Source organism: Stegodyphus dumicola, chromosome X2 (genome assembly GCF_044657685.1).
Source record: "Stegodyphus dumicola isolate Sdum_Otavi_A_Nest chromosome X2, ASM4465768v1".
Lineage (NCBI taxonomy): Eukaryota > Metazoa > Arthropoda > Arachnida > Araneae > Eresidae > Stegodyphus > Stegodyphus dumicola.
The window spans coordinates 4,036,455-4,055,784 of NC_140781.1; the positions used below are offsets into that span (position 1 = coordinate 4,036,455).

Genomic DNA, 19,330 nt, shown 5'->3' on the forward strand with positions numbered 1-19,330 from the left:
TGTTTGAGAATGATATTGCTTGGAATAAGTGCTCTGGCGTGTGCAATTGTTGAGTTCGGTCTTTAACAGGAAAACATTCCGCTGTTATTTCTCAAATCAAGAAAGTCACATCTGAAACTAAATTTCAAATATAGCTATTAAATTTTTATTGCTTTCTTGCACAACCTATTTGTGTAAACAAGAGTTTTCTACCATGTTATATTTGAAAAATAAATACAGAACAAAATTAAATGTGCATCCTAATTTACAGTTAAAACTAAGTGAAATAAGACCAAAGATAAGGAAATTGATCTCTTTTAAACAGGCCCAAATTTCACACTAAATTTTAGCATTAAGGTGTTATAACTTAAATTTTGATAATTAAAATGGTAACTTATTTTTAATTTAATTTATTTTTTATTAGAGCATATTTAATACAAATAGTAAGTTGTGCAAATGCAATATACAAGGTGTGTTTGAAAAGTTCGGTGAATTTTACCATAAAAAAAAGGAAACAAGAGAAACAAGCAAAATAGCTTTACTGGCCTTCAAAGTATTCGCCATTAGCAACAATACACTTTTGACATCGGGTGTACAATTGTTGGAAACTGTCTGCAAGCGTTTCTTTCGGTATGGCTCGAAGCACCTTTGTCACACGTTGTTGGATCTCAGTAATGTCAGAAAAGTGTTGGCCTTTCAGAACTCCTTTGAGGCGGGGAAACAGGAAGAAGTCCGTGGGAGCCAGATCTGGGGAATATGGAGGGTGATCCAAAACTGGAACCTGGTGCCTGTCGAGGAATTGGGTTACACGGACCGCAGTGTGCGGCCAGGCGTTGTCATGGAACAGATTCCACTGTCCATTCCGGTACTGTGGCCGAATCTGGCGTATGCGTAGCAGCAGCTGTTTCAAAACCCCCTCGTAGTATTCTGCATTGACGGTTGTAGCCGCGGGTACAAATTGACAATGGATCAAACCCCTACTGTCGAAAAAGACGATCAACAACGTCTTGATCCTGAATTGTGTTAAATGACGTTTTTTGGGAGGGGGTGACGATGTTGAACACCATGCCATGGATTGCCGCTTAGTCTCCGCATCGTATGTGCACAATGGTGCTCACACTGTCTAGGCTTATCTGCAATTCGCCAGCTATCATTCTTAAAGACCGTCGTCAATCTGCAAGCATCCGTCGAACTCGTTCCACATTGTCTGGAGTTGTGCTTGTTGTAGGGCGCCCCGACCGCGGCTCATCTTTGACATCCTCCTTTCCGTCTGTAAAGTGTTTAAACCACTCATAAACACACTTTTTACTCACTGCTTCGTGACCGTAAACTTTCACTAACATGTCATGTGTCTTCGTCGCCGTTTTGTCTAACTTGAAGCAAAACTTTATGCGTTGCTCCATGTCACACTGACAATCTTTCTCACACTGACTGTGTTAAACTGCTCATAGCATGCCCTTCCTCTTATCTGTCATAAAATGGCCGTTGGATGGCTCTAGATGACATTTCTCTCACTGCATCTTCGTGAATGCAAGATCCTAACCGGCGCGGTTTTTTAATTATGAGACCAATTACCAAACTTTTCGAACACACCTTGTATATATATGCAAGATAAAAAATATGAAAGCAAACTTATAATTTTAATTGGCAATAACCTCTTTAATTTAATTTGGGAACTTCATCTTTCTAAAAATAGCGTTGTAAGTCTAAAGGGAGTCATTCAAATTAATCATACGCTCTTACATAACCTTTAATGCAGATACCTCTTGTCAATCAAAATAACTGTAAACCAAAACGTTTTTTGACTCCCTCCCTTCTTTCTCTGAACTGGTGCATCTCTTTTCGCTTGTGCTTTCCTTGTGGCAACTGGAAGTTAATTTCTCTGAAGTTAAGATACTCCTTTAAAAAAATCAATTCAAATTTATCGACTTTTATTAATTGCATTTTTCTGCCGGAAGTGAAAATTATATATGGACTTTGCATGAAACATGTCTATTTCTGTTATGTGCTACACTCAACACTGATAAATGTATGTGAAATTATCTTTATGGGTGAAATTTAGGAACTACATAACATTAAGTTTATTGAGGTCAGTGTATTATCATGGAATTGTAAGCTGTTGTACTGCATATTAATATTTTAACCCTCTCCCTGCATATCCAGTGATTTATTTCCATGGGCAACGTAGAAGTAGCAAAATTTGCGTAACCGCAATTTCCATGGGGAGGCATTTCCCCATCTATTTAACTGTGCAATCCACTCTTTTCCCGTTCGCGAATATATTTCAGCTTTTCTGTGATTTAGGATTACTAGGACATGTTTGATTGTTTATTCAGATCTGATTTAACAGATGGCATCAGTTGTCTATATTTTTGCGAAATATACAAGCATGTTTAGCACCATTATGTGTGCTCTTGTCAAAGATGTCTGGCAGGAAGCGTTTTGCATGTAATAACCTACATTCCTGACAATATTTCCGAAACTGATAACAGTTCCGACTCTGATTCAAAGTAAATTGAAGATAGTGAAACTGATGAGAATTTCTCAGATTCCTCTGAGGATAGTGATGAATATGAAGATTCATTTTCTATTCAAAATGTTCGACAGTGGTGCAAAATTGATAAACAGAATATTCCACCAGCTCCTGCTTCAAATCCTTTATAAAAAGGATAACCCATTGCAAAATAAAATGCTTCTAGAGTTCCACTTGCAATTTATTGAGCTAAGCAGTCAGATAGAAATTACAGTGTTTACCCTCAGGTCCTGCTGTGCTGCCTCAATGTGGTGGGGGTGTTGCTGGGTGGAAGTATGTCAGAAGCATAGCTCCTGGTATTGCTACCCTAGGTATGAAGGCCATTCCAGTATGCCCAGCTAAAACATAGCAGGTGAAGATCCTTCAGGAGACTACAGTCTTGGTAATTGGGTGTCACAATCCCGGGGCTCCAGTTCTTATCCATTTTCTATCTCCTCTCAACTGTAACTTTCCTCTTTTCCTTCTCATGTGTCTTTTCCAAGGTTGGAGCTTGTCATAAGAAACTGGAGCAGCCATTGCCTGTAGTTTTCGAATGGCAAGAAAACTGCTCATGTGTTTGCCATGCGTGTAGACCTGTGCCGTTGGAAAGGAGGGTCCTGGTAGTTGAGGGGCGAGGTACTGCCCCAACACACTGTTTTGGTCTCAGCTTCAGCTAAATGGGAGGCACTTTGTTGTTCACACGGCTGTCAATCGGCTGGTCATAAACTCAAAAACAGTAAATTTTAGTCATACCTCAATAGAGATTATGTTATCATATGCATTTGAATCTGAAATGGACTTAGAAGAAGGATTAGCCCGACCAAGAAGTCTTCTACTATGCCTAACAAAGAAACAGCATAGGCAAAATAAGCATTCATGATGGCTGCTTTAATCTCTTAGAACTTTTGTGGATTCATCAAGCTCTAGTGAAAATTAAAAGCCAAAAGCCTGATATATATTTATCACCATGCCTGTTTTGGCGTGCAAGAGACATTTCTCAAGCAAGATAGCACAGCTAAGTTGCAGAGATATTCAGCTGTCAGGAAAGACTTTTTGTCTGCTGAGTGCTTAAGTGGAGATGTTGCTATCCTCACTTTCCATGTCTACTCCTTGACTGTTTCCTTTGAACACATGTCTGCAAGCTGTTGCGGTGCAGATCAATATCAGAATGTTTGTCATTGTCTGCTTGCCTTTTAATGAAGTGATAGATATTAAGGAATTAGATGATTTGATAGAGCAGTTGCATACTCCTTTCATTGGAATTGGAGATTTTAATGTCCATAATCATCTCTGGGATAGTGGTGATATAAATTTTTGGGGGAAACAAATAGACGTCAATAGTGATCATTGCTTATGCCTCCTTAATAGCGGAGAACAAACATACTTCCATTGACCCATGAGGACATTTCTCAGTATTGATCTGACCATTTGTTCACCATCACTTCTCCCTTTTTGTTCATTTAGCATTGGAATGACACTTTTAATAGTGATCATTTCTCTATCTTCATGACTTTTAATTGAGTTACAACATGGCCCAATGCCAGATCACCAGGTTTATTTACGAACAAACAGACTGGGAAATGTTTTCTCATTTGGCCATGCTCACTAATAATATGACAAAGAATGCACCAGTTGATGAAACTGTCACTGATAATCTTGTTCAGGCAGCTAAAATCTCTATTCCCATATCATCAAGCAAGCTTCCTAAATATCCCAAACCATGGTGGAACTGTGACTCAAATAGCTCGTAGGCAGCAAAGGAAAGCCTGTGGGAATCTTTCGCAGGTATCCCACACTTACAGTGTTATCTCCTATAAAAGGCAAAAGCAAATGCTCAGAGAGTGTGGCGCCAAAGACAGGAAGATACTTGGATCAATTAATTGTTATCCATTACCTCTTCTACTCCAAGAAAGTGTATTTGGGAAAAAAAATAAAGAAACTCTGGTAATTATAAGTATCATAAACTTCCCATCGTAGAAAAGGATGTCGTAACGTATAGCAGCAGAGAAGATATTGCTAATATCATAGGTGAGACTTTTAGAGGTGTCAAATAGTACTAATTATCTGCCAGCATTTGTCTGAGCTAGACTTCGTTGTAAAAATACATTCATCAATTTTAACTCCCCCCCAATACAGAAGCATATAATACTGATTTCACTGTGCTGGAAATGATCTGAGCTTTGTCGCTAATGCCTATGATGAGCCCTGGCCATGATGGCATTTCCTATGTCATGCTGAAGCATTTGTCCAATGAGTCATTAAAATCTCTTCTCTTTCTGTATAACAGAATATGGCAGGAGTGTTTCTTCCCTATTGCTTGGCAAAATACTATATTGATCCACATTGTCAAACCTGGAAAGGACCCAAGGAATCCATCAAATAATCTTCCTATTGCTCTGAGTAGCTGCATATAGAAACTGAGAAATGGTAAATAGTTTCTATGTCCATTTTTTGGAAGAAAATGATTACCTATCCCCAAGCCAAGGCGGTTTCCGAAAAGGGCGATCGACAACTGATGATGTGCTTGTGACCATAGTGCATAATGCTTTTCTTAAGAGGAATCATTTTTTTTTTGACATGGGAAAAGCATATGACAAGACATGGAGATATGGAATTTTCCAAGATTTTTATCATTATGGCCTACAAAGAAATCTACCAGTTTTCATTCAGAACTGCAATTCTGAATGAGCTTTCTCCAACCGTATCTGGTATGTTATATATCAATGACTTGCAGATAAGCTGACAAGGTGCAGACCTTCTGTGGTAAAGAAGATTGATCCTGTTTACCAAAACCTGAGAATTTGTTCAGGAGCTATCAGAACATCTCCTGTGTAAAGTTTGTATGTAGAATGTTTCGAGCCATCCCATCAGCTGAGACGTGAGCAATTGTCTCTTCAATATTACTTCAAAAATTTTGCATCCTGATCATGTAGCCAACCACTTAGTGCTTGATAGCCAGTTTTATTTGCTCTACCAAGAGCGTCCTTGTATTCCTGCTTTTGGATTATGCGTTTTGACAGTGGATGCAAAAACATAACTTGGAAGAGGAGAAAGTTCAAGCAGTAAAGTATTTGGAAATACCTCCTTCGAAAGATGCTCACATTGAGCTTCTCAAAATTTTTTCCAACTTAGCTAAAGATAACACCAGTGATGTTGTGGACAGGCTGATTTTCTATGAACATAGACAGGCTCTCAATGACTATGTTGCAGTGTATACAAATGGCTCTAAGTGCCAGGATCATGTTAGTTGTGCCTTTATGTGTGAGAATGCTATTGAGGGAAGAAAACTTCATCTTGCTTGTACCATCTTTACTGCGGAGATTATAGCTTTGATGTTAGCTCTATTTATTTTTCATGGGTAAACAGCATAGGAAAAATTTTGTTATTTACACAGTCTCACTTAGTGTACTAAAAGCTCTCGAATCGTATGTGAATAACACAAATCTATTAATCGTAGAAGTGCTGAAGCTCAATATTAGCTTTAAGTCCAAAGGTTACCAGATCCTTTATTACTGGATACCAAGCCATTTTGGTATAAAAAGAAACGAACTGGTGGATATCATTGCAAAATACGCCTGTGGGACATGCAGCCGACCCGTTCCCGATTCAGATATTAACAATCTGGTTGGGAGGAAAATTCTGATGAAATGGCAAGATCTTTGAGATGCACCATTAACCAATAAGTTACAAAATATAAAACCTAAAATAGAGCACTGGAAATGTGCCCTAAACTGAAAGGAGCAGGTCCTTGTAACCTGACTAAGAATCGGTCACACAAGGCTAACACACAGATACCTATTGATGGATAAAACTGAACCAGTATGTGCTGAATGCAGTACTATTTTAACCATTAAACATATTTTAATTGATTATCCCAATTTTAATTGCTTTCGAAATGCGAGATTTCAGCAAAAGATGTAGTTGGTGAAAAACTACATTCTAACATTTTTAACTTTTTTAAAAGCTACAAAGTTTTACCACATTATTTGAACGCCCTGAACCCAATTTGGGTTTTAGAAGATCTAACTGGGATCTAGTTATATTCATACCATCGAAATTTATCCTTTGACTTTAGAGTTTTCTATCTGTATTTCATGATTTTCGTATATCCGGGTTTTTCATAAAATTTTATGTGTTTGATTATATTGCTTGCTATTTTATAACTATATGTAACATTGTTTTACATTTCCATTCGTGAGTGGGCACTGAATGATGCATGTGTTTTTGTCTTTATTATTTTAAGTTTTGAATATACACAACTTTTTGTTTGATGCAACATAACCCCCTTGAGATGTGTGCCAAAAAACTCCAACCAACCAGTGTTTATCCTGGCAGATGTAGTTCAACTCTGAATCCCATGAGACTAACTGCTCAACATTTTTTAGCCATATAACCCCAATCCCATCAAAGAAAGAGCCTCAGAGATAGTGTGCTGTTTGTTGCTAAAAAAAAATAAAGTAGCCAAAAAATTCACAAAGAAACACAAATTCAGTGCAAAGATTGTGAAATAGGATTTGCCTCAAATATTATTTCGTAGTTTATTATACTAAACTTCATTTCTAATAAATATTTTATAAGTATTTTGCATATTTTCATTAGTATATCCATTTTACCTATGTATTTCATTAAATAAATCATAATTTAACCAAGATTGATTTTCAAAATTTTGCTTTTATATGATTATTGTTAAATTTCAATTTTCTGAAAGCCATTTTTATAATCTTAATTCTATATTGGAGGGAAAAACAAAACTATTTTACAAAAATATTTTCTATGTCTCAAGTCTAAAATATATGTAAATTTGAAATATATAATAAAAATACATAATTTTTGACATATTTTGGTAAAAAAAAATTACACTGCTAGAGGACAGGAAAATTTGATAGTTTGTGCATACTAAATTATTTGCTCTAAAAAGGTATTATTTCTTTCAATAGTTTATTTAATGTATAAAATGTATTCTGACTTTATAGTCCATTATAAATTCTTTTATATTTCATAGTTATATTAACATTTCTGTAGTTTTAAATAACTGGATAACTAAAATTTTAATTTTTCAGGTTTTTGATGATAGAATTGACTTCAATAAAATTCCACTGGCCTTGTCAGAACTTTCGAAAGCTAGGGGAGATTTAAGTAGCTGTTGCATCCTTATAAAGAAGTCAAAATATATTAAAAAATTGTAATCCTTTTATGCTAATTCATGTGTGTGTGTGTTAAGTATATGTGATGATCTGTAGATTTAAAATTTTCAATAGTGAATTGCAAATAATGCTATTCCAACATGTGGTATTGACTGAGGAAAATCTGTCTTGCGTAAAGCCATACATTTAAAATTGAAAAACATTTGCTGCTGCTTACTTTTGGCTGTCCATATCTAGGAAAATTCTATTGCTTAAATAAAATTTCGTCTGTATGGTTCATGCTGAAAGTAACCTGAAGCATTTTCATAATCCAGTGGTAAAATTATTACTTTGAGTTTATGTAAATAAACCAAAAAGTTACTTGATGTTGAGAAGTTATATATTTCTGTTTACTTTTTACATACCATGTTTTCAAGTATGTAATATTTGTGAAGAAAATAATTTTCTTTTCCACAAATATATTGAATGTCAAATTTTATTATTTGGCATGTATTTTTTCAATTGCTTATCTTTTAAGCTTTATTACTTGTAAGGAAAATGGCATAAAGAGGTGGGAAGAGTACAATATTCGCTAGTCGCTGAGAAAAACTTAAATTTATGAAAAGAATACCATTTTTGTAGGTGAAAAGTTGCCTTGTTTTTAGAACTTGTGTGTACGTTAAAGAATGCTTCTCACAGCAGGTATCTTTATTTGTTGATATCCAATATCAGGAATCTAAATTGTTCAGTGTCAAGAAAATTTGAAATTTTAGTGTTTAATGATTCTTCTGTATTTGCATATATATATACACGCACACACATTCACACTTATTGCCTTATAAGTCATAAAAGAGCTGGTGTATCAAAACTGGCAGCTTTATATTTTGTTACGTAAGCTTCAGTGTCAAAGCATCTGTATCCATTTATGAGCTGTATGCATCTATATATATATATATATATATATATATATATATATATGTTTGAAACTGTATATTTTATTGTTACTTGTCATTTTTCCTGTAAATAAATATAATCATCGATTCAGTAGTTATTGGGTTTTTTAAATATATTAATTGCTTCTGTATGAAAGGAAGAAAAATATCATGTGTGAAAATTACAAAACTTGGCTTTTATGTCTGTTTTCTTTCCTTGATATAATAACTTTTGGGATGAAAACCATAAACCCGCATGTACCACTGAGGCCAACTGTTTTCTTCAGAAGAGAGGATACAAGATCATAAGTTCTCATTTGTATTTGATTTATTATCCAGCAGTGTACGAGTTCATTGTAAGCTTTTCAGAGCTCTTGATTTAGTCGCAGACTTATTGATTAGTTTTAGACAGTTATTAGTTATTGATAAAATCAATCATTTGTGCTGATTTTCATAGATTTGCTTGATGCCTTTGTCACTAATATGGAGCATAAATTTATCAGACTTGCAATAGGTTGGTTCAGAACTATTTCTCTGAATGCTAAATCAGCCCTAATGTTTTAATTTACTAATTGAGGTTCAGTTATTTTTGCATTTTGTCAGTACCTTAATTTAATATGCAGTCATATGGTTTTCATTTGAAAAGTCCAGCATAGGGTTATTATAGTTTTCTCTATGTAAAACATTGAATAGAAGCCAGTTTTCCTTTGAAAGTCTTCCATAAAGGTATTCCTTCTAAGGCAGATAGCCCTTGTGTGCTTTGCTATGATTAATCAATTAAAAAATGTGTGGTTGTTAAGTTAAAATATTATTTTTAATAAATTTGTGACTTTTGTAATGATGCTAACTCAGAAAATGTTGTGTTTTTAAATTTTCTCATAGGTAGCACAGGTAGTGAAAATTGGTCTCCAGAGGGTTTTACAATGTCATCAGTTTCTAATGTGAGAATATTCATTATAAAACTAGCAAAATGTTTTAAGTATTTTAAAATTTGTATTTAGTGTTTGCATTGAAATTTTAAAGAATCCAAGCATTTTTTTTCCAGATATTAAAAAAAATTAGCTGCACATTTTGAAATTTCACATGCAGAATTTTATTTAAAATATGTTGTGAATTTTCAGAAAAATAAGAAAAGCTATATAACCTATTTTTTTATGATTAAATGTTTTTAAATTTTTGGTTATACATAGAGAAGATTGACTTAAAGTGTTGCAATAATGATTTTCGAAGTTAAGTGTTGGAGTAATGATTTTCGAGTGTAGGGCACTAGTGAATGAAGACTTGTCTTTGATGTTTATTAGTGTGTCACTTTTACATGCATAAATATGTATTTCTTTATGCTCTTTTTTAATCCATTCAGCTGTAGGCCTGTTATTAAATGAGCTAATGTGTATGGAAATATATTTTATGGAAATATAGTTTTATTCATTAGAGCTGAATCCTTAAATAGTAATAAATGTTGCAAAATGAATACATTCATTTTGTATTTTAAACTATGAATTGCTTTATTGTGAGCTTTTATGATTTAAAATTCCCTATTAATCTGGCATTAAATATTTTTTTAGTAATTCATGTTTTGGCTGATTTCATAGTTTACAAGATTTTATTACTATTTATTTACATTATTGACTTGCAAATGATTCTGCAACTATATATTCCTGGATAGTTCATTGCTGGTTCTAAGGCCTTTTTGCAAACATATTTTCTAACACATGCAAATGACTAACTTCATTTTAAGTTTCAGCTCTTGTTAACAAACTTAAATGTTTGCTTTCTTTTACACATGCCACATTTTATCTGGAGCATTCTAAAATATTGTTAAGTCATTTTATTGATATTTAATGTAAAAAGTGTATTCCTGAATTATTTTTTAAAACAAAAAATCTTTGGACAAAATCTCCCCCCCCCAAAAAAAAATCTTTGGACGTCAAAGATTTCGAAATCATTTTTCTCTTATAATTGAAATTTGGAATATATTGAATTCGAGAACTATTTTATTTTGTTCTGCTCAATAAAATATTACAATTAGTAATTAGAAAGTTGTTTCATAGGAAATAATTTGGAATTGGTTGCAGTAAAAGTAATGAAACTTCTCTTGATCCAGATGACATGAAAACTTGGCATATGAACATGGTTTGGCACTATTTCCATCTCAGTTTGTCAAATAAAAGTTAAATGCCTCTAAAAGCCCATTATAACAAAAGATGCAACAAGTAGCTTAAAATGTTTACATGATTTTATCATAAATTAGCATAATAGTTTCATTTGTATTGTTATTAATGTGTGAATATTAACATTCTAAATTTATGTAAATTAAATATATTTTCTTGCATAACATGCAGTAAAAATAAACATATTTTGTAAAATATTGAAAATGTTTCATATTATTTTTCATCTTCTGTGAAGGCAATAATAAACCATATGAGATTCTCTCCACTATGTGAATTCATAAGAGTTGTATTAGATCTTGGTAAGTGGAACCGAGGTAATTGTACAAAGGTTTTAATTTTTGTACTATATAATGAAGTTTGTTCAAACAAAGGAGGTTTTTGTGTTTGTCTATTGTGTAAATAATTTCTCATATTTGTAGTCATGAGTCTGTAAGCAGTTTAGGTATGTTAAAAATACCACCATCTGATGTAGTTAATTCTCTTCTGAAAATTATAAACTGCATGCATTTTTACAATGCAGAATGTTATTTCACGTGTGAAATATCTGTTATTTGTTATAAGAAGGATTATTTAAAGCATATGGAAAGTATCAGGTTTTTGTTAATGTTACTGGGGAGCTAATTTTAACTTGGTATCCTAATACACAAATAGTCATATGGTCATTTTCTGTATTTGTTTTTTCAGGCTGTTTGTTTCAAAGTTAATACCTGTAACAAATACATTTTCATTCAGAATATTGTGAGGTCCTTTAAATATATATATATATATATATATATATTTGCAAGGGTTGTATTTTTTATCTAATTATATTTTTTTGTTATTGTTTGTCATTGTTAAAAATATGCAGTAAAACCAAATGTACAGCATGTGGGTTGTAAAGTGGTGTAAAAAATATCTCCTTTATATTTCATTGTTTGCTGTTCATATTGTGTAAATTTGGATCTGTTCTCTAAATAAAATATTTTTATTTTTTCTATCTGTGATCATGTAACATATCTTTCTATGCACAGTTAAAATCTGTATTTTTTCCTTTAAGAAAACCTCATTTCCATGCATTAGAATTCCACCATTGAGCTAATAGCATGTAATTGGAAAAATATTTATGTATGAAAACTGAGCATATGCTTCTCAAAATTTCAACCTCTTTGAAGAGAACACATTAATAGATGTAAACAAAGCATGTCAAAATTTGAACTAAATTGGCATTAATTTTTAGTAAGTGCTTGGTGCGTTTTGAAAGAATTTCATCTAAGTCTTTTTTTTTTTAACCTTCCCCCCCCCAAGGAACAAAAGTAGTGTGGTAATATTCACTTTTATTTATGCAGTATATTTTACACCTTGACGAAAAGTTGTTAAAAGCAATAATCATATTTGAAGCATTTACTAATATTACTAACTAATGAATCGGTGAATGTTTTATTCTGTTTAGTACTAGCAGTATATTTAAACTTGTGTGTTATTTCCTGTGTGTTGTGCACATTTCGCTTTTAGTTGATACATTCAGCAAGATAGAACTTCCATTACTTATCACATGGGGTAATACTTCTGGAGCTGTAACTTGGAAGGAAGAGAAACAGCATATTTTGTAATATCTGCTGAGCAATTGCTTTCCAAATTATAAAATCTAAAGATGGAACTTCCCATTCAGCTATTTTGTTGTAAAACCTGTATAGGAAATCCTTAAAATTATATTTAATAATGTATTTTCCTATGTGTAAATGTATGTAGCATGATCTTATTTGTGGAAATATAAAATGAGAAAATCTTTGGTGTTTTGTTTTCTAATTATGAGGTTCAGCTTATTATACTGCCATCATTAAGACGGCATCGCTTTTTATTGTGCATTTCTGACTATTGTCTTTTTATGTAGACATTATCTACAATGATATAGTTCAGGGGAAAATTTATAAATATTATTCCTAGTTGCAAGTTTATCATTATAACTTGCACTTAACCATATCATAACATTTGCAATATATGAACTGTATTTGGTAAAAATGAAGCACCATAGTTTGCTGTTTTGTAGGGAGTCATTTTTTTCTTGAAAGAGCTTATTAGATATTGAATGAATTTAAAAATATATTCACATTTATTTTACTTTCTGATTTAACCAGTGTCAAAATTAGTAAGCTGATATCTGAAAAGTGTTTTAATAATTTATTTTGGAAATAAACACTTTTATAGCTCTAAAAAGGGAAGATCAATAAGAATCACTAAATATTAAGAAAATTATGTTGTCTTCATGCGTGTGACAATAATTGCTTTAGTAGAACATGATGGACTGCCTTAAATCATGCACCCGAAATTCAATGTAAAAGTATGTTACTTGTATGATGCTATTATTTGTTTTATATATGAAATTCAGAAATAGATGTAGAAAGAGCTGAGAAAAAGAATTTCTCTTGAAGACTCTTGCTTTGGCAAATCAGATATTCAGCGTTTTAAAAATATGTTTTCCTGGTGTTCTTGAACCATGCTATAATTATTTAGTGGAATGCTTTATTGCAGTGTAAGACTTCTTGCTGTGAAAAAATTTTTCCATATAGAATGTGCTGAGAAGCCAAAGTCGTAAAAGTTAAATCTTTAGTTCAGGGTAAATGGGTAGGATTTTAAGATAGTTTTTTAACTGTTATGTGTCTTTTAAGATCTAAAATACGACAATCTTGTATGTCGTTGCATGGTCATATAGTATAGTCATTTTCTCCTTTTATTTAGTATTGCGCTCAAACATACTTTCAAGCAATATATTTTAAGTTAATCCATTTGTGTCAGCTGTTACCCTCTAAAAAGTGCTCTATTAAAAATCATACCTGTTGCAATAATCTGAAAATGTTCTTGTAATTTCACTCATTAACATATCTCCATGTATGCACTGTTCCATTGTCTTTCTAAACTGCTGTGTTCTAAAACTATTACTTTTTGTTCTTTTATTGTTTTAGCTTTGCAACTCTTAGCAAACTCAAGTGGTTTGAGTAAAAATTTTTAATAGCACTACTAATGTTATTTTCCAGACATTTTCAGTAGTCTGTTAATACTATAATGATAGTTTTATTTCTCTAGCCAGACTTAGGTGTTGCATGAAAATGTCCTGAAAAGAGGAAAATCAGCGTGAACTAAAACATGATTCCCCATTGTGTTTTTTTTCATTGTAAGAAAGTACTTGCTTGTGTGTATGTTGCATTTTTTAAGTGTTTTTTTTTTTTTTTTTTTTTTTTTTTTTTTTTTTTTTTTTTTTTTAAATTTTTGATGTGTTTTTAAAACTAGTCCATAGCTATTAAAATTGGGCAATTTTTTTTAGGTAGCTTTTATTTTTGCATCAAACTATTTAAATAAACTGATTCTTCATACAGTATGCAGTTTTTCCATATTGGAATTTTTGTTCCTAGAGAACAATTATTGAAGGCACAAATTCCAACTTTGTTTTTATTATGCCTGGCATTGAAAATATGAATGGAAATATGTTACACATGAGGACATTAACAATTTTGACCTTCATAATACAGTAATGAGTGATATCTCTAATTAATAATTAAATTCATTTTAATATACAAAATGTTTAATTTATGATTTATATAAGCAAATATGTGGCATCATAAAATATATGGTTTAGCAGTAGCATAATTTCATCTGATCTTTTTTAAAAAAAAGTTATGCCCTGTGCAATTTTTTTTAAATGTTAGGTAATGATGTTTTATACTTACATTTCCAATTGCATTTTGTGAAGTAACATTCATTTGGAAAGTAATAGTAGGATTTAGAATGCATTTAATTTGAAATCTAATCTAGCAGTATAAAATGAGTTACAATAATCCTGTGTGTTGGATATTTTTTCTGTAGTTCTTTTATTATGTATATAAAATTTTTTTCTATTTTTGTTATCCTCTCCACCCTCAAAAAGCTGAATATTCCTTAGGAATGGCTGCTATTCAAAGTGACTTTGTTGACAAAGTTTGATCATATATAAAAATCTCTGAAGAGTTTGAACAACCATGGGGAGCTGGAATTAAAAGAAGCATTTAAAAATAGAAAACTAAGAAGTATAATTTTATAATACAGTGTCACAACATTTTATGAATATATTATTTTCCTCTTATAAAATATATATTAATATTTTCTACAGTTCATATGAAAATATTTAAAATATAATAAGGGTTTTATGCAAGTTTTTAAAATTTAAGCTTAATTTTTTAGTTATTACAACACATCTATGTTTACCATTTTCTCTTTTTTTGGGGGGATAATCTTCATTATTTTATTATTCCAACTAAATATTTTTCATTTGTGCATTGCAAATGCTTATAAGCTGCAAACATTTTGTTAGAATAAAAAATAATGTGAAATTTTTCATTCTGTAAGCCTAGTTTTGCAAATCTCACTTTTTAGTAATTTAAAGTTATTAAATAAATTTTACTCTAAAAAATTAAAATCTAGATATCTTGTACCACATATTTTCCAAATAGCATGCTAATTATGATGCAGTGTTTATTAGAACTCATTCTAATAAGCTAGTCAAAGAAATTGATTTTGAGCTATATATGTAAAATTTAAAGTGCAGAAGTATGGAAGGAATGAATGATGGAAAACATGTTTTAAATAATTAAGGGTAATAAGAAAGACCAGTTATTTTCACTGTTATTTATCAGTTTTTAATTAGCAGGAAATGAGTTACATCCTTCTGCAATATATTCAAACTAGTAATAAAAGTATTTTTATCTCTAGGTGTGTCATGAAAGCTCAGTGCTATGTAGGCATGCCATGTTATATGGAAATCATGTCTTGTAAATTACATGAGTAATACTTTTGCATTCAATTTTAGTCAGAAATCAGCAGTCATGTCTCATAAAATTCAAAAAACTTTGTGTTTAAAATCTTGTTGCTACACTCATCTTATAAAATTCTGTAACTTATATTGTAGATGATTACAACAAAATATCATATTCAGTTGAAAGTTTAGTTCATTTCATATTAATTTTTTGGGGGGGATTTAATTGAATTATGCACTTTATCCTCCATAGAAATTAAAATGATTTTGAAATTTATATACAGTGTCTCACAGAAGTGTGTGTACACTTTAAGAATTTGCAGAAAAAGCACTGTAACCTGGAATTGAATTCAAATATAAAGCATAATATTTTTTCATATCTCCATGTGATTTTGAATAAAACCAAAATTTTTAATTTTGAATATCAATTTATGTACTTTTTCTAAAATCCCAAATGAAAGGAATCGTACACTGAAACATTTTTGTAAAATTTCATAAATAAAATTATCGTCTTTTTTTAATTTAGCATTTTGGTGACATTTAAAGAATTGTTTGGCATTACTTTTTATTTGCTTACTTTGTTATATTTTATTTAATGTTTAAAAATGTCTTGTAGTCACAAGGAATCAACAAACAGCATTTGAAAATTGATCGTTTTGTTCTAATAAGAATGGAAATTTGATTCGGGATAACGCAAAATTAGTAAATTTATCCCATTCTACGGTGCAGTATGTGATAAGGGCTCTAACAAGAAAGTTAGATCCAAAATAAAGTAAGAAGAGGTTGTTCAGCAAAGAGGATTCAACGTAACTTAACATGATCAAAGATTTATAGTTGGAAAACTCTTTGAAAAATCCATGTTTGAGTAGTGTAAATATTTCTACGGAATTTACTGAAAATTTTTCTACTTAAATTTCGCTTAAAATTGTTTGACGAGTGCTCAGATCAGCTGGATAATAGCACGCTTTACTTGAAGAAAATTTTTTGGAAGTGCAAAAAATAGAAAGCTTAGACTTTTCTTCTCAAAGTCAGTGATAAATAAGCCCGAAGTGTATTGTAATCATGCCTTATTTGCAGATGAAAGGAAATTTAACATGTTTGGTTCTGATGGGCATATAATTGCATAGAGGGGGGGGGGAAATGAGGATCTTAATCCCAAGACGTTTGTAACAAACAGTAAAGCATGGTGGCGGAAGTGTTGTGTGAGGGTGCATGTCAGCATCAGGATTAAATAATTTAGTATTTATTGATAGCACAATGAACCATGCTCTTTATTTAAATATTTTAAGAGATAATTTAAAAGTATCTGCCCAAAATTTGGATACTGGAAACAACTTCATTTTTTATCAGGGTAATGACTAAGCACATGGCTCTCAATGTTCGCCTTTTGGGTGTGTATAATTGTCCACAAGTTTTGAAAACACCATCTTTGTAACTAAATTTAAACCTAACAGAACACATTTGGAGAGATTTAGAGGTTAGAGTAAGTACGAAGACACAACATTAAAACAAAAATTGAACTAAAAACAGTAATGAGTGAAGAATGGAGGAACATTGATGCAGATATTACATAAAAACGGGTGAACTCTATGCCCAGAGGTTTTAAAGCTGTCATAAATGCTGCAGGATATACTACAAAATGCTAACTGACAGAAATACTACAATATTTACTCATATGTGCAGATTTCTTTTAAGCATATGAAGACTCGAGATAACTTTTGTTACTATTTTATGAATGATTTTCCTTAAAAGAAATTTTTTAATGTGTTCATAAAATAATGAATGTAGTTTTACTAAGAGAAATTTATAGATATTATTAGCCCTGAAGGACTATTAATTTCAAAACTGCATTTTGCATCACATCATTTTTCAAACTGTTGCCAGCAAATATCGCCATGTTTTTAGAGAATTAAGTAGAAGAATCCATGAGAAGTTAAATAATGACGAATCTGCATGAATGCATGAGTATTTCTCACATTGTAAAGAAACAACTATACCTAGTGCCTTCAAATTTTGAATAACATAGTCCTCCACCGAACATCGGCACTTTGAAGCCTAAATTTTGAATTTCGAATTTGTGTTATTATCTCTTTAAAATTTTCTAAAATTTTAATGACCTTTTTTTATTAACAATCTCAATGATTTAAAATTGAGCAATGGCAACACTGTGCTGTAAAAAATATTTTTATCTCCAGCACATGAGACTGTATCGGAAATGCTAAAGATATGCTGTTTTTAAATATTTCGTGATGTTGAATTGTATTTTATGTGTTTAAGTGCAAAGAACATAATATTTAATCAATAAAGGGTAACACACAGAAATTTTAAAAAAAAAAACCTCTTTTCAGCATAATAAAAAATCTGATAGCTTAAGTAGTTTTTAAAAAATTTTATTCTAAAATATTAATTTTTATTAAGAAATAAAGTAATATTTCATTGAAACTGTTAAGTGTATGAGCACTTTTGTGAGCCACTGTATGTACATTAATATTTTTCATACGTCAGAGTATTAAAATAGGACTTCAAAAATACTTTTAAATGGAAGTGGACCTTCTAGAAGTTGAAATTAACTGTATGAAGATGAAGTTAAAAATTTTGTTCAAAATCTTTTGCATAGGGCATGACTGATGGTGAAGTGACAGACAGAGAATTCCATTCTGATTCCTACTTAGCCATTTTAAAAATTTGAGGGGAAAATTAATAGTTTTTAAATATTTCTAAAATTGCTTAAGTATTTCAAAAAATTAGAAAATGCTGCATATGCTTTTTCATTCAAATCTTTTGTGTGCATTTAAGTATTTTAGTGATTATGTTTAATGAAGATAAACTCCTGATTCAGTTTTTGTTTTAATTAGAAGAACAATATGTGGTGTAAAATGTTTTACCCCATATCTGAATAACATTGGTAAACAAATAACTGCATATTTATTCATAATAGTTTAAAAAAACTGTTAAATGAGTTTTTAACATCAAGGAACAAGCAAAAATCTTATAAGTTTTGAGTTACCGGTTAGTAACTGTCCTTTTATATAAATGCGTTGTTTTTAAATTGTTGTCAAGATGTCTAAAATTACCTAAACACAAGTTTGAAATAGGAGTCTTTCTGTTATATTACTGATTTTAATATATTGACAACACATAGTTTTCATTCTTTTCTAGGACACTGACTATGAAATAGCTCTTTAGTGCTTTTACATGTCATTTTTGTGCTAAGTTCATATTTGTAGGATATAAGTGTAATTAAGGAAAGGTGGTTGCTGGGGGAAAAAACTTAAAAGTAAAAGCTGTTTTAGATAAACTGAAATAAACAGAAAATATGAACAAAATATTTGGTTGATTTCAGTATTATTATTTTTCAAACTAAAAAGTCAAGCAAAAAATAAAAATATTTTTTGCATCTTGATTTTTTTCCCATTTTTGTGTTATATATTTTTTTAATATGTAACAATCTAACATGATCTAAGAACATGTTTAGATCATGCAAAAATAACACACTTTTTGCCATATTTTTTCACAAAAAAACAGATTCATAGCTTTTTCAGGTGTGTGCTTTTATTTTGTGGTTAGGATAGTGTATAAATAATGAAGCTCTTCCAGCCTTTATTTTTCTATATGTTTAGAGTTTTGTCTAATATCTTTAAATCAGTTTCTGAGACTGGAATCCTGGAACTTATGTGACAGTCAATGTGCTTATGTTTTTACAACTGCAGTAACACTTTCAGTTCCTTTATGTAATTTCAACATTCATCAGTGTTTATATTTGTATGGATATTTTGATTGTTTTCACTTTTTTCACATAGTTCATTTTGCTTTCTAGTCAGTTTATTATTTTTCAGTTTCGATAGTTTCAG

The 19,330-nt window shown here is 31.2% G+C and overlaps 1 protein-coding gene across 1 annotated transcript in view; it reads left to right on the forward strand.

The window, feature by feature from the left end:
- Positions 1-12,482, forward strand: part of LOC146992673 (N(G),N(G)-dimethylarginine dimethylaminohydrolase 1) — a 69,651-nt gene extending 57,169 nt beyond the window's left edge. The window contains exon 5 of the mRNA XM_085809515.1: positions 7,552-12,482. Within this exon, the coding sequence (XP_085665641.1) occupies positions 7,552-7,677 (126 nt within the window). The 3' untranslated portion in view covers positions 7,678-12,482. The remainder of the gene's footprint in view (positions 1-7,551) is intronic.
- Positions 12,483-19,330: the final 6,848 nt, after the last annotated feature.